Source organism: Meles meles, chromosome 7 (genome assembly GCF_922984935.1).
Source record: "Meles meles chromosome 7, mMelMel3.1 paternal haplotype, whole genome shotgun sequence".
Classification (NCBI taxonomy): Eukaryota; Metazoa; Chordata; class Mammalia; order Carnivora; family Mustelidae; genus Meles; species Meles meles.
In genome coordinates, this window is record NC_060072.1 from 147,634,620 (window position 1) to 147,650,368 (window position 15,749).

General features: G+C 55.7%; 2 protein-coding genes across 3 annotated transcripts in view; one reads left to right on the forward strand and one right to left on the reverse strand.

Moving 5' to 3' along the window:
- The window catches only part of PITRM1 (pitrilysin metallopeptidase 1), a 42,744-nt gene extending 34,032 nt beyond the window's left edge, over positions 1–8,712 (forward strand). Inside the window, exons 16-27 of the mRNA XM_046012167.1 lie at positions 388–520; positions 1,918–2,038; positions 2,132–2,208; positions 2,384–2,549; positions 2,824–2,924; positions 4,229–4,349; positions 5,063–5,134; positions 5,675–5,787; positions 6,785–6,910; positions 7,645–7,790; positions 8,098–8,200; positions 8,297–8,712. Of these exons, the coding sequence (XP_045868123.1) occupies positions 388–520; positions 1,918–2,038; positions 2,132–2,208; positions 2,384–2,549; positions 2,824–2,924; positions 4,229–4,349; positions 5,063–5,134; positions 5,675–5,787; positions 6,785–6,910; positions 7,645–7,790; positions 8,098–8,200; positions 8,297–8,393 (1,376 nt within the window). The 3' untranslated portion in view covers positions 8,394–8,712. The remainder of the gene's footprint in view (positions 1–387; positions 521–1,917; positions 2,039–2,131; positions 2,209–2,383; positions 2,550–2,823; positions 2,925–4,228; positions 4,350–5,062; positions 5,135–5,674; positions 5,788–6,784; positions 6,911–7,644; positions 7,791–8,097; positions 8,201–8,296) is intronic.
- Positions 8,713–9,444: 732 nt separating this feature from the next.
- Positions 9,445–15,749, reverse strand: part of LOC123946614 (phosphofructokinase, platelet) — a 51,880-nt gene continuing 45,575 nt past the window's right edge. For both annotated transcript variants that reach the window (XM_046012169.1, XM_046012168.1), the window contains 4 exons: positions 14,869–14,980; positions 13,867–13,966; positions 10,135–10,237; positions 9,445–9,866 (listed from right to left, as the gene is read on the reverse strand). In XM_046012169.1, the coding sequence (XP_045868125.1) occupies positions 9,719–9,866; positions 10,135–10,237; positions 13,867–13,966; positions 14,869–14,980 (463 nt within the window). In that variant the 3' untranslated portion in view covers positions 9,445–9,718. The remainder of the gene's footprint in view (positions 9,867–10,134; positions 10,238–13,866; positions 13,967–14,868; positions 14,981–15,749) is intronic.

Below are 15,749 nucleotides of genomic sequence, written 5' to 3' on the forward strand. Positions count from 1 at the left end.
TCGAGACCCCGGACGATCATCAGATCTGAGGTTGGGGGGCGGGCGGGATTTGAGATGGGTGAGAGAGGAGCGTGGGGTGTTGCAGGCGGGAGCGATCAGTCCCGCGACAGCATGGAGGGCTGCGTGGAGGGGGTGTAGAGATGGGGAGAGGCGGGCTGCCAGCTCTAGCGCCAGGGCAGCCTCAGAGCCCAGAGAATGCTGCTCCTGTTCCCGCCCTCCCGAAGGTGTGGGCTACTTTGGTCCTGAAGTCTGTTTCAGTGTTTACCATTGACGGGTAGTTAGTCTTTGCTGATGTAATGTTTAAACACTCTTGAAAAGCAGAAGCATTTTAAAAACCCCAAACAATGATTTCGTGATTCAGAAATCAGCTGCCTTGTGCTTCCGCAGCCGGTCAGACCCCCGTGCAGTTCTGCGCGCAGCCCACCAACGGCCTGGTGTACTTCCGGGCGTTCGCCAGCCTCCACACCCTCCCCGAGGCGCTCAGGCCCTACGTCCCGCTCTTCTGCAGCGTGCTCACCAAGTAAGTAAGACGCAGGGCGCCTGGCGGCTCAGTGGGTTAAAGCCTCTGCCTTCCGCTCAGGTCGTGATCTCAGGGTCCTGGGATCGAGTCCCGCATCGGGCTCTCTGCTCAGCAGGGAGCCTGCTTCCCACCCCACCCCCCCGCCCGCCTCTCCACCTACTTGTGATCTCTGTCTGTCAAATAAATAAATAAAATCTTTAAAAAAAAAAAGCAAACACATATTTTGGGATCGGGGCGTCTTTGCATATTTTGGCCCTGCATTTTTCTGTATGTATAGTTGTTTTAGTGCATCAACAATTATTTTTTAGCATATCATTTTAATTTTAAAAACCCATCGTGTTATTAAAGTGTATAAGTAAAATTTTAAGATATTTGTTGGGAATTTTTCCTATAAAAGCCATGTTTTCATTTTAAAATGTAGGACTTTATAAGCCTAGAGTATAAAGTGATACAGATACATCTATCTCAGTGTCTTAGTTTCTTATAAAATTGTGAGAATGCTGGTTTTTCATCGGAAAACGTAAGTAAGTGACTCTGACACGTAGGCACCTTGAGAGGCATGTCGTGTGCCCTGCTCTGAGCTAACTGAAACCACTTTACTTCCGCAAAGCTGGTGTCCAGGTCAATTGAGAACACGGGCGGGTGCATGCGGCCACAGCCTGCCATTCCTCTGCTGAGTGTCGGTGGCCGAGGGTGCCGGGCTGAGTGGCAGGCAGGCCGAGCGCTGAGGCTTTCTTTTCCTTGTGTTGGGACTGTGGAGGGGATGGCAAGGGGACAGTGAGGGGGAAGGAGCTTCTTAGGGAGTAGGCCGGCCGCCCCCTAGGCCACGCACAGAGCCTTCCCCGTGAGGAGCCGGAGGACATGGATCTTGTGTACCCAGCAGGCGTCAGGGGAAGATCCCTCAGAACTTTTCCACGTTCTCTGCCCTCCAGGGCTGCCCTTGCTGGCCCTTCTGCGGCACAGCCATTTCAGGTCGCCCTCATGAGCGTTGCTGGGGCCTGAGTTATGCTGGGAACAGGATGTGTCTTGGAAAAGCATCACCCCCGAGATGACTTCTGCTTTTCGCAAAAGCTCTAAAAGATCTCCTTTGTGAGCGTGAATATTTGGGCAGATGCCCTCCGTGCCAGGACCTTTTAGAGCAGAGGCAAGCCCGGGGGCACTAGGAGGCCCAGCAGGCTTGGGCCCGCGGGAGCAGAGCGCGGTGTTCTGTCGTTCGCGCCGGGCAGCGGCTGCCTCTGTGCACACGGCCGGGGCGCCGCTCGGTGACCTCCCGAACGTGTCGGCGTCCGCCTGGAGCATTGCACAGCCGCGCTCCGTAGTGTCGAGCGGGGGGTGGAGGCTGCGGCAGCTCGCCGAGACCGCGCCAGCAGTCGGGAACCCTCCTTTGCTGTTGGCAGGCTGGGCTGCGGCCTCCTGGACTACAGGGAGCAGGCGCAGCTGATGGAGCTGAAAACGGGGGGGATGGCCGCGTCGCCCCACGTGCTGCCTGACGAGGCGCACCTGGACACCTATGAGCAGGTAGTGCCGTGATTCCGCGTCCCAGGGCACTCGGGCACATTTCCACCTCTTCCCTCTTAAATAATTTCTTCTATTGTTTCTTTCCTGATTCAGGGTGTGCTTTTTTCATCTTTCTGCCTCGAGAGGAACCTACCCGACATGATGCATCTGTGGAGTGAAATATTCAACAGGTAAGCGCTTGCAGGGCCCTCGCCCTGGGCCTGGATCGGCGGTTGGTTTCTGAGCTTGGTTTTGGTTGTAACCCCTGAGCGTATTTACATCATCTGACAACTCACTAATTCTCCGAGTATTGAGAAGGGCATGGGTGGGTCTCCAGGAACTGAGCACGGCTTTCTTTTCCCCCAGCCCGTGCTTTGAAGAGGAGGAGCACTTCAGGGTGCTGGTGAAGATGTCCGCTCAGGAGCTCGCCAACGGGGTCCCCGACTCGGGCCACCTCTATGCGTCCCTCAGGGCGAGCAGGACCCTGACGCCCGTGGGGGACCTGCAGGAGACCTTCAGTGGGATGGATCAGGTGATGAGCTGCGTCTTCCAGCGTTGGTGACAGACTGTTTCTATCGCAGAAAAGCGAACTCTGACTGACCCCGCTGTATGGGGAAAGATTTGTTCCTTCATCCTTCTCTCCCACCCGTCCCAGCCCAGCCGCCCCCCTCAGCCAGCCAGCTGCATCCCACACCCAGCCCGGCCGGTTCCGGAGTCCAGGCTGTCTGCTTCCAGACAGGGAAAGAGGGCCTGCAGTCACCCCCTGCCTGCAGGTCCGTCTCTAGATCTCGGTTTCTCTGGCTTAGGTGAGGCTGATGAAGAGGATCGCGGAAATGACAGACGTCAGACCGGTGCTGAAAAAGCTCCCACAGATCCAGGAACACGTGCTACACCGCGACAACATGAGGTACCCGCCCCCTCACCACCCTGGGCCGTTTCTGCACAGACATCCTCTCCTTCTTCCCGTGTCCCTGGGTGTAGTTTTTACGCTCTTCTCACTTGAAGCTGTAGTAACACACACTCTAGTTCAGAGAGAGCATTTGGGGCGGGTCATAGAATTCATTCTGGTCCTCAGATGTTCTTTTCATCAAGAAGTCCTTTTTTTTTCCCCCAAGAAGTCATTTTTTATGGGAAAAAAAGTTTAATAAACATGGAAGGTTCAGAAAGCAAGCAAGCTAATTTAATCGTAGACCTGCTACGTTGATTGCTGGCAAGTGTCCAGTTATGTGGGTTCCGGAAGTAAATTGCAAGACAGGTAAGGTTAGCTTGCTTAAGAGCAAGGTAAAAATGCAGTTTCTCATGAGATAAGAAGAAAACATCTGACATCATCAGTGCGAAGGGAATGTTCAGTGACGAATGGTGTATTCTCGGGTCTCATAGCAGGGACACAGGTTTAGATGACTTGTACTACCTTGTCGAGACCCCTGCCGTCTTCCCGGGTTGGTTCTCAGGAACCCGCGACCCTCTGGGAAGGCAGCATTGGCTTTCACTGCCGGGGATGCCACCCGCCCTGCACCCATGGTGTCCTGGGCAACAAAACCACTCAGACCCTCTGTTTCCTTCTCCATAAAACACTGTTGTTTAGACTTACGTGAGGAATAAACGAGCTTCTAAAGCAGTTGGTGTAGTGCCTGGAAAGTAGTTCGCATTGATATGGTGGTCCTTGCTATTAATCAGACGAAATTCAGGAGTGAGGGCAGTGTCAGGAAAAGAGACACGGTCAGCAGTCAGTACCGTCAAGTAGCTTGCACGTGACGGCGGCGTTGTGACTGGCAGGCGGAGGGCTTACGTACAGGCGTGTTCTGGAGAGCACAGGAATTCTTTGGCAACGACCAGTTCACATCTTCGAATTGTGGATTTCTCTTTTAGACAATAACGTAGGTTTTCTGCCTCCAGATAATGTAAGTCGCAGGCATGGTTGGCAGATGTGTTCTGCGTCTCCACGGGGCCGAGCGTCAGAAGTGCGCTCCTGGCGATCCGACGCTCGGGCCCCGGCTCCGGCCCAGACCCACGGGCAAAGCCTTTTCGGTAACTTGGCAGCGCTGTGGAGACGGCTGCGTTGTCTGCTTCTGTTAGTTTTTCATTCTTCTGAGCATGACTTGATTCAAAGTGGGTGTAGTAGTCCCTTCTTCGTATTACTCATGCGGAATAGCAAATTAGCAAAACTCATTTCTCGAAGGGTTTCCTCCACACGTGTGGTGCCTTGCACAGGTGCTCTGTGAACGCTACGCCTCAGCAGATGTCTCAGGCAGAAAAAGCAGTAGAAAAGTTCATCAGAAACCTCGGTCGGAGTAAACCGGAACGGAAGCCGGTGTGCCCATACGTGGTTGAGGTGAGCGCCGCGGGCATGGGTCCCCGTGGGTCCAATGCCCCCTGATGCCCCCATGGCACGTGAGGAACCAGAGCCTGGCAGGGGGCAGTAGCTTTTGCCCAGTGTTAGTTCACCCAGGTGAGAAATGAATCTACACCCTTCCGTCCCGTTTCCCTTATCGTCACTAGAACCTTGGTGCTGAATGCTCTCCTGCCGGGGAGGAAAGGCTGGTTTGAGATCCGCCATGCTAGCATGAGAACAGGCCAAAACTGACCCAGGAAAGCCGGGACCGGAACGCCGCAGTGCACGGCCATTCTCTAGGTCGCACCTACTACAGGCTGCCTGGTTCCGTGACCGTACAGAGCGGGTTTCATGGAGCTCACCAGAACAGGCCAGAACGTTCTCGTGGAGAAGGTGGGCAGTCCATAGGTGGGGCAGAGAGACTGTTCCTGCTCTCTTCTCCGTGATGTTCGTGTGCCTGTGACCCTGTAGGGCAGACCAGGCCTGTCTTCCCAGTGAGCAGAGCCCCTGGCGAGGCGGCCTGCTGCTGCTTCTCCCTGACCATCCGGAAATCCGCACAGAAATCCCACTTGCTTCAAACAGGGTTGCTGGAAACACATAAGCGTGTATGCCCCAGCACTTGTATTTGGCTGTGAGTTTTCTAGACCATTCCTTAGCTGTGTAAGGTGTATTTGGGATTCTTCTCATCTCTCTTGGGAACGTTTTATTTTCAGAAACTGGCGCCCAGTGGATCCAGTGGGAGCACCCACATTAGCGGCCCCCAGGTCATAAGGAAGCTGATCACAGTGAGTGGACACAGCCCCTGTCCCCTTATGAAGAGCAGCTTCCCATCTTTGCCCTGTCTGGGATGGGGTGGCCGGTGCCATGGAGGCTTTTCCCATGCAGGTGTGCGGCAGGCCCTGGGCCTCTCTGGGGCCCCTGTGTTGCCTGTGTGTCCTCGCGCCGTCCGCCTTCACTCGGCCACGGCAGGCTGCCCCGTTGGCAGGGTCACCGTCAGCAGGGTGTCCTGTGCCCTTCTCCCTGCTTGGCTTTAATGGTGACGGTTTTTGGTTTGGTTCATCAGACAGTAGTGATTTAACATATTTCTGGGGAAAAACGCAAAGGTGAGGTCACTCACTTATGGGTGGAAACCATGTAGGAGGGAATCTTTCTAATTGAGGAACTACATCTCGAAGCCCTGAGTTAGGGTTTTGGAGTGTTTTTTGGTAAAGGAGCCGCTTGTGTGGACCGACGTGACCGACATGAGCGCCAGCGCCTTGCCCTTAGCCGTGAGCACATGGCAGGGGTGGGGCGGGGAGCCAACACGGCCTGCCTGTCCTCCTCAGGATCCCACCTTCAAGCCGTGCCAGATGAAGACGCACTTCCTGCTGCCGTTCCCAGTGAACTACGTGGGCGAATGCATCAGGACTGCTCCCTACGCAGACCCGGACCACGCCAGGTGCAGGGCCAGGGGAGGGCAGGGATGGCTGGTGCGTACACAGGGCCCCGGCACGCAGGGCTGATGCTGGGTTCAAGGGGAAGTGCGTTTCCGTGAGGGAAAGAGAATCATGGGATGGCGTCCGGCTGTGTGGCCACTTTGTTTCCATGTTTCTAGGAAACAAGCGTGTTCTCTACTGGAGACATGTATTATATTAAACAGACTTAAAGCACGAACAGGTTATGAGAAGTACCCTGGGTAGTATCGATTTTGTCCCCCTTTGTATTTTATAATTTTCCAGCAACGACCTTATGTTCCTTGTGTAGTACAGAATGTTCACAACTGGGGCGACTAAGCCTGCCAGGCCCTGCTGGCCAGGGGGAGCCTGTCTGCACAGGTGTGGCACCACGAACCCATGCTCCGAGCGGCTCCCCCTCCCCCATCTTCCGGGGACACCTGTTTGCTTCTCTAGTTAGCTCTGGACTTAGACCAGTTAGTGGGGGGCCGGTTAGTGGGGGGTATTTGGTAGAACATTGCGTTTGTCTTCCGGGGCATCCGCTGAATCTGCACTCCCGTTGTGAGCGTAGGACTCAGCTCAGTCTGTCGCAGTGTTTTCTCAGGAGGGTACCGATGGAAATGTGTTTGAGAGCTTCCTGGGTTTAGACACTTGGAGAAGGGACACGTGGGTGCACGTTCGCCTGCGCGGCGGTAAATTCAGTCACACGTTCCCTCGGTCAGATTGTCAGTGTCCTGTGTGCTGTGGCCCGGGGGAGCTGGACGTGTCTGAGGGACCTTCCCGTCACCCACCACCTCTCCCCACAGCCCTGGTTTGAAAATTCATCTCACATTTTCCTCCTTGTATTTGTCCTTCTTCATCAGGAAAGGGGAGACTGTAGTGTTTCGTACCGTATCTTGTTTTCACCTAATACAGAAGGACAGCGAATACGAATACGTCACATCGGGTGCTTTCCTGCCGGGCCTACAGTCTTTAACTTGTGTTTTTAATCATTCATTTCAGCCTTAAGGTCCTTGCACGTGTGATGACTGCCAAATTCCTGCACACAGAAATTCGAGAGAAGGGCGGTGCTTACGGTGGCGGCGCCAGACTCAGTCGCGACGGGGTGTTCACACTGTACTCGTACCGGTGAGTGTGAGTGCGCGTCTCCCAGCTCCGCTAGGCATCGCGGGCCGCTGTCTTACGCGTGGGGACCAGCCTCTGAAGGAGCATTTCCCCTTGTTTCTCGCTTCTGCGCATCAGCACACCCAGCAACGTCCTCAGTTGTCCATGGCCAGGAGCGGCAGTGCCTAACGGGAAACTGGCTTAATTAAATACGCCTGTTACCCAACACCCAGACTGAGTTAGAGGCCACAGGTCGAGAGCTTTCTGGGCTCGCTTCCAGCACAGAGGCCCGGCGTGGGTGCTGGGCACTTCGTGGTCACGGCCCCTGACTCTTCTCTCCCCTCCTGGTTAGAAAGCTTCCGAGGACCTAGGGAATTCAGGAATTCAGAATTCCCTGTGGGCAGGACGAGTTTGCTGCCCCCGATGCAGTCTCTCCCTGCCCCTGCCTCGCCGCGTGCCGGGACACTCGGAGGACGTGCACACGCCCACGGGAGCTGCGCTTGCGGAGGACAGCAGCGCCGCTGTGACCCCCTCGGTGTCTGCTGCCAGGACGTGGGCTGCTGCGCAGAGCCGGAACAAGGGCGGCTGAGCTCTCTAGCTCCTCTGGGGGGAGCGTGGGGCGTTTGTCTGTCCCGGGTGTGTCTTCAGGAAGTGTGTACGTGAGTCGTCTTCCCTGTGCACCTGATCTCTCTCCACGACATCGGAGAGGGGTGTGATCTGGTGGTGGAGCAGGCCAGCACGTCTCTTTGGTCTCCTAGGGATCCACGTTCCGCAGAGACGCTGCAGTCTTTCTCGAAGGCTATGGACTGGGCTAAGGCTGGGAGGTTCACAGAGCAGGACATCGACGAAGCAAAGCTTTCCGTTTTCTCCGCCGTGGACGCCCCCGTGGCTCCTTCGGACAGGGGTACGTGCAGTAAGCCACACAGTGCACCCGATAGGAGGTGTCGCCACGGTTCCCCTCGCCCGTCCGCCCGTGCTGCGCAGACGTCCCCCTAGAGGTGCAGCTTCTCGCTGTTGGCCACTCGCAGAGGGTGGCATCCTGTCATCCCAGACCTTGAGCCGTCCGAGGCCCTCGGACTTGGTCTCCACCCCGAGGGGAGAGGCTTGGTGAGCATGTGGAGGTCAACAGTGTGGAAGTGTGTCCCACGGGTGCCCTGAGAACAGGGTCCGTGCCCCGGCCCGCTGCCCTGAGTTAGTGTGCTCACCGTCAGGGCTGGACCACTTCCTGTGCGGCCTCTCGGACGAGATGAAGCAGGTGCACCGGGAGCAGCTCTTCGCCGTCCGCCACGAGGATCTCATCAACGCGAGCAACAAGTACGTACCCGGGGCTGGGTGTCGGGAGGCCTCCCGCGGCCGCCCCAGGCTGCTCCTGTGGGAAGCAGCCCTCACGGATCCCCGCCTGCTTTCCAGGTACCTTGACACTGGGAAGAGCACGCACGGGTTGGCTCTGCTGGGACCAGAGAACACAGATATCGCTAAGGACCCGTCGTGGGTGACCGGCGAGTAGTTCTGACCACCCGGGAGTCTGACGGTTCAGCTGGACCTGCAGGCGTGTGGGGCTCCTCAGCACGAAGCCTGAGCTGATGCAGTTGGAAAGAAGAGAAAAGTTACTGTTTGCCCCACATTTTGCTCATGCCTTGTTCTGTGGCCAGTCAGCCCAAGCTGTTCTGTCTTGGAAGAGAAGATCATGAAGAATTTGAAATTACCATGTATTAAATGCTAGAGTTGCACGAACTATAACCAAAGTTGACATAAATGCTACCTAATTTATTAATTCTGGAGCATTTACTTTAAAAACTTAGAAATAAAAGACCAGTCTGACCTGACCTACCTGTGCTGTAGTCATTATTTTAAGTGACATTTTGCTAGAGTAGTTCTCAAGACCTTTATTAAAAAATAAGTGAACCAAGGCCCCTGAGATCCCTTGATTTGTGAAACCAGTGTGGTCACACCACAGACCTGTGGAACAGTCTGGAACAGATGGGCGGCCTGGCGGATTAAAAGCGCATTAAGCTTCTCCCACGGGCTTTACGGGAGGGCGCGTCTGTCCACGCGTATCTCGCACAGAAAGCACAGCCCACGCTGCTGCTTCCTTGACCACGCCGCCCCGGCTCCTCAACACACTCGGTAGGGCCTCCAGCTCTCGGACCTCTCAGACGACAGAAGAGGCAGAAATGCCGCTCGCTTAGCACCGGCGCAGGTGAGCGAGCCCCTTCCTTGGCGAAGCCCGCCGTCCGCCGGCCCCTGGCTGGGAGCCTCCCAATGGACACGACGCGGGAAACCACGGGTGTGCTCGCCCACCCTGTTCTCAGCACGCGCTGCCGGTTTCTGTTGGTAATTCTACACCTGGCATCGCTTTAGGAGGAGCTGGGTCACCTCACCTGGGGTCCTGGGGTCCCGGTCCAGGGCCGACTCCGCACACTCGCCAAGTCACGCTCAGTGGGTCAGAGCGGAGCCTTGGTCCTTGCACCGGGCCTGGGTCATGGATGCAGAAAGAGCACTTCACGGCCCGCGGAGCCTGAGGATTTGAACGCCTGCCCACAGAGACAGCACCACGGTTGGAGTTTGAGCTAATGTTTAATTCTACTGTTACACACGCCCGGAAGCAAGACACAGAGTACGAGACGCAGCAGACAGCTCGTGCCGGAGTCTTAGGGTCCCGTGGGGATGAAGGACACAGGATGGGGGTTCTGTGAGTAGGTATTCGTGTCAACAATACTCGCATCGAAGGGCCGATAAATAACTTAAGTGTTACAAAAACAGGTGGGAAACGAAGTCCAAAGCAGGGCTTGCTAGCCGGGCAGGGTGGGTGTGGTCCGGGTCCAGCAGCGTCTAGATGGCAGCCGGCTCCTCGTGGCCTCGGGGGTGCACAGGCTCCAGCTGGTTGAAGTCGGAGACCTCGTAGCTGGCCTTGTACTTGGCCAGGATCTTCATGAGCGGCCGCAGCTTCAGCCACCACTGCTCCTTGGGGATCCTGTGCCTGCAGACGGCAGGAAGGGGTTGTGAGGGCAGCCCAGCCCCAGGGGATGGGTGTCCTGGCGTCAGGGCTAGAGCAGCTCCATAGGATCTGCTCGTTTTCCCGTTCTGTAGACTTCTAGAAATCCTGCCCTGTTTCTCAAAGGCTTGTGTTTTCTGAGTTGTGATGACAGGTTAGCACCCCTAAGTCCAGCAGCGGCGGCGTCCCTCCGCCCTGTCCTGCACACCTTCCCCGGCCCGGACGCGTGGACCCGCAGGGCGGATTTACTCACTCGAAGTCGGTGTCCTTCCTCAGCTGTGTCACGGGCTGGAAAAGAAGGTTCCTTTTGCTTATTCCCAGCACACAAATGGAATCCTCACTCATAAACCTTTTTCCTGTGAAGGAGAGAAAAGGCGATGTCAGAACAAATTCTCAGTCGTGTTGAGAACAGGAGGAGAGGCGAGGGAGAAAAGGAGGTTTGCCGACAGCGTGGAGCAGGATCCTGGGAGACAGAGATGAACTCGGGTGGCCTGGCAGGAGGCAAGGCGCCCCGGGCGCTCTGGGGTCTGCGGGCGAGGTAGGGGACGAGCCCTGGTGACAGCTGCGTGACCCTGCTTTCTCGGGGGCTGCTGGCTTCCGTCCGCCGGGCCCCACAGGGCTGGAGCGGGGAGGGCAGAGACGAGGAGGCCGTGGGTCACCACGCAGCCCCTCACGCCGCACACACCCCGAGAGGGGCCGGTGGACACACACTGAGCGCTTCGCCCCCCCGAGCTAAGGGAGGACGCGCGCGCTTCTCATGGCGAGGCAGGGGCTCGCTGAACACCCGTGGCCGCACTGGCCTCCCCGGCGGGAAGAGCCGGCTTCGTGGAGATGACGGCGGGAGCCCAGGCTCGGGAGTGCACAGGCGGGGAGGCCGCAAGGTCCAGAGAGGCGCATCCGGGGTGGCGTGGGGAAAGATCCCAAAGTAGAAATGGAATCAGAGCCAGAGTCTGGTCTCTGGAGCCCAAAATTATGTTGGCTCTATTGGTCTTGCTGTTTTTTAAGTCGAAGTCTGGAAATCAAACTGACAGACACAGATCTGGTCAGGCTGCTCCGGAAAACGGGGGTGAGGCCTGGCATCCGCAGGAACGGGTGGAAGCGCCCGTGCACGGAAACAGAACTTACAAACCCGATCACAGAGCAGCTCTGCGCTTTCCATTAACTCAGGGAACTCCAGTCTACTCTGCCCGCAAGGCGAGCTGCAGGCTTGATGGTATCCACGGGGAACCCCACCCCCCACACCTAGACTTCGTGCAAACCCAGAGCGAGCTCGCGCCCCACACCCGACAGGGACAGGACGCGTGGGGAAGTCGCTGGAGCAGGAGGCCAACACGGGAGATCGTCCAGGAGCCCGTGCACAGGGCAGGGAGCGCTCCGCAGGAAGCAAGGCCGGGCTCACACCAGCTCCTACGGGCCAGCAGGCCACACGCGCCTCCGCCCGTGCGAAGGCGCATACAGGTACCCACTTTGTCCCAAGACCTGCACTGGGACCTCTCTGCAGGGACAGAAGGACGCACAAAGAGATTTTAGCTTTTACAAAAAGCGAAAAGCACAAACCTCGGAAGTGGCGCCACCGGGGCCTTCCCGGGGAACTGCCCGCGGCGTCCACGCATCCCGCCACCTGAGCTGCGCCTGTGCGCGTCCTGGCTTTACCCTGAGTGATTTCGTGCGTCCGTTAGCAACGTGTGTGCCCTGAGTGACCTGGGGAGGCCTGGGAATGCTCAGGAACTTCTGTATAAACTGCTTCTTTATGCCACTATGACTTACAAAACGGTTTCCTAAGATAGAGGAAACCCAGAACGCACTCATGGTCAGAGGAATGCCTCGCGACAGCATCATGATGACCGCAGACCCACAGCACTCGTGAGCTGCAGAAAGCCCTCAGTCAGACAGTTAACGATCGCGCTCAAGGGCGCCGAACGCATTCCCTGCTCCCATCAGGGCCACGGCCTGCACAAGAGCTCTCCTCACTCCCGCTCTTCAGGAGTGCCCTGGAGCGACACACACACCCCCACGAGCCGCAAGGGAAACGTTAAAAGGCGTCCAGATGGTCCTGTCTCCATGGATGCGAAAAACGGAACAGACTGGCAAATAATTACTAGAATTCAGAGTGTGTAGAAAGTTGTGGATCGCAAACTTCTTTACGAAAGTGTATTTCTGTATGCCAACAGTAAGTTTAAAAAAATAACCATTTACGGTAACAGTTTTAAAATGTCGAGTCAGGAATAAATTTACAAAAGATACTGCAAGATCTTCATACCTTCACAAGACATAATGAAAGGCCGAAGCATATGGAGATAGTGCTGTGAACTACAAAATATTTTTAAAATCTCAGATCCTCCACCATATAATTTACTGATTAAATATAATTCCCTCAAAACATCCAACAGTTTTTGGTGGGCTGTCACAGTCTGATTGCATTTCCGTGACAGCACAAAGAGCCAAGGACCGTGGAAACAAAAAGACGTCTGGGGTAGTGGGGCCTCACTTTTCCCGCTCTCAGAAATCATCTACAGAGGCGCCTGGGGGGTTCATGGGTTAAGCATCTGCCTTCACCTCATGATCTCAGGGTCCTGGGATCGAGCCCCCCCATCGGGCTCTCCGCTCAGTGGGGAGCCTGCTTCCCCCGCATCTCTCTGCCTGCCTCTGTGCCGACTTGTGATCTTTCTCTCTGTCAAATCAATAAATAAAATCTTTAAGAAAAAAAAGGAAATCGTCTAGAAAGCTAGCGTACTATGAGGATCAATAACCGAATGCCAGACCGCACACCCGCTAACCCAGAGACCGTCCCGCCAGCGTCACAGCTACCTGGTCTCTGGCGGAGATTAGAGACGACGCAATGAGTACACGTGAGTGAGTGCCTACATGAAGTCAGACCTCAGACTTCACATCAAGGAGATCAAAGAAGGAAATGTAAAAATGTTTCAATGAGCTCAGACCATCAAGGAGAAGGTCAACGGTCTATCTGAAGACTGAGGAGCGGTGCCTGCACAAAACGACAAGCCCCACAGGACAGCCCTGTCTGCAACATGGGCTGGGCAGAATATGAAATGGAATTTCCTGGAACATAAAGTAGAACACGTTTCTGTAAAGTCATCGAAACATTTTAAATCTATACAATGATATAAAAGCAAAGACTAGGTGCCAATAAGGGAAATAGTACTAAGCAATAGGAGAGTGGGCAAAATACCGGAAAAGCGCACAGAACGAGCGGGAGCCTGAGGAAGCATAAGGGAAGCTGACCTCCCTCCTCGCTTCGGAGAGTTCACCTCAAAGCCACAGGAAACTGCCCACATCACAGCGACAGCCCGCCAGGGACGGGTCACGTGCCACCTAGGCAGGAGGAGGGAGACTGCATGCCCCTGGGTGACCCTGTGGTTGGAGACACCGGGATGCGGGCCAAGGGTCAGGAACACCCGCCGGGTGTGCAGAGACCAAGGCCCCAGCAAAGGGAAATGCACGCTGCCGGCCTCCGTCCCCGTAAACCACAGGAGCCTGCAAAGGTGTCCCCGAGGTGGCAGGACCACGGAAAGCAGAATGATTCTGCAGTTCTGAGGTCTGGTGGGGAGGGAGGGCATGTGCAGGAGAGAACATGCTGGATTCGGAAGGAGCAAACTGTCCAGACACCTGCTAGTTCCCAGTTTTCTCTGAAAAGAAGGGTCATGAAGAGTCCCTAAGTCCTCGGTGTCCTAAGTCAAGGCCCGTTGAGAGCGTGCTGTGTGGCCCAACACGAGGGCAGGTCACACCTAGGGTCCTGCCGGGGGAGCCCCGTGTATGGGAGGAGCACGGCGCTGAGCTACCTGAGTGCCCCCCACCACCAAGGAGCAGGAGCCCAGCCCTGCCTTTGAGGAATCACTGCCAATGACAGCCTTGAAGGTCCCAGAGCACCTGCAGAGCGAGGCCCCGTGCGGCTCGAAGCCGAGCACGTGCAGAGCAACAGGCACCTGACCCCGGAGCGCCGGCCGCCCCCAGCCATGGCGCCTACCTTTGCCCGGAGCCTCCTTCAGTTTCGTGCTGATCCACTGCATGGCCCTGGCGGAGATTTTGGTCCCGAAGTTTCTATCGAACGGCGAAGGCGCCCCACCCTGCGGACGGTCAGAGGTACAAGAGTGGTTACGGACACAGCAGTGGTGGCCTGGCTGCTTTTCAAAATGCCCTGAAAGGTACGAAGGCTTACGAAGTTCGCCTCCTACTCTGATGAGAGTCAGACCCTTTAAGTGCGGGCTCAGGGGTCTGTGTTTTTGTTCTTGCATGTTTTTACCTGCTTGTGTGTAGCTGGGACCTGCGGCCAGAGCTCCGCCCCCGAGGCCAGCTTCCCAGCGCTCACCCCCACCCCGCACGGGGCTGCGCAGCTCCCAGCTTCGTTCTTTTCCAATCTCCTGTCGGGATGTCTTATTTTGGGGTAGGGAGCAGGTCACAGTTTCCAGTAAGAATCTGACCGACCCCGTGGGCTAGCTTTCACAAAAATACACGCACACCGTTTCGTCACATAAACAGGGGACGGACGGGCCCTCTGGGATGGGTGAGTGGGTAAGTTAAGACCCTAAGATGGTGGGGGGAGGGCAGCAGTGTTGGGAGCAGGACAGGCGCGCCATCTGCCATCTGCGACCGCGGCCCTTAGCCCACGCCCGCCTCCAGCTCCATCATCTGGGGCATGCTTGCAAACCAAAGCATACCCCGAGGTTCCTTCCAGCCCGCCGATTCTGCGCAGACCTCAAGCATCATGTGTCTGATGTGTAAGTAGTTACTAAGAGCCAATACCGAATGAAGGACTCGGTCACCCGATGAACACCGACCGTCTCCCATCTACTCCCATCCCTGTGCAGAATTTCTACAGCTGGCAGACCGTGGTGGGACTTCTTAACGGAACCGTGACATGGTGAAGTAAATGCCAAGGTGTTTGAAATCTCTCCTGAACACACATTTCCCCGCATCGCAGCTAAAATAAGGCATCCGTCTACACCGAGCCTCCTGGACCGCGGCCCACCTGCTGCATGTGGCCCAGCACGTTCTTCCTGCAGTCGAACACGCCCTTGCCCTCCTCAGAATATAGCTGGTAGATGAAGTCCGTGGTGTAGTTCACGCTGCAGCTCTCGTTCCTGCAACACGGGGACACGTGGGCTCAGGGCGCTGGTGGGGCGTGCAGCCGGCCCCATGCCCGTCCCGCAGCACACGCGTCCTCCTGTAGAAATGCCAGTGGCCACCCGAATGTTTATAGCAACAGCGTCCACAAGAGCCAAACTATGGAAAGAACCTAGATGTCCATCAACAGACGAATGGATAAAGATGTGGTATATATACACAATGGAATACTATGCAGCCATCAAAAGAAATGAAATCTTGCCATTTGCGACAACGTGGATGGAATTAGAGGGTATTACGCTGAGCTAAATAAGTCAATCAGAGAAAGACAACTATCATATGATCTCCCTGATATGAGGAAGTGGAGATGCAACATGGGGGGTTAGGGGGATAGAAGAAGAATAAATGAAACAAGATGGGTTTGGGAGGGAGACAAACCATAAATGACTCTTAATCTCACAAAACAAACTGGGAGTTGCTGGGGGGAGGGGTTATGGACATTGGGGAGGGTATGTGCTATGGTGAGTGCTGTGAAGTGTGCAAACCGGGCGATTCACAGACCTGTACCCCTGGGGATAAAAATATGTTATATGTTTATAAAAAAAATTTAAAAATTAATTTAAAAAAAAAGAAAAGAAAGGCCAATGGCTTAAAGAAATGAGTTGGTGACACCTTAGGAAAAAAAGAACTACAAAGCAAACATGCATTTTCAGACGTGCCCTTTAGTTACACGAATGTGTGTGGTTTTGAACTCAGATGCCGCTGCCCCACCTGCGTGTCTGCAGT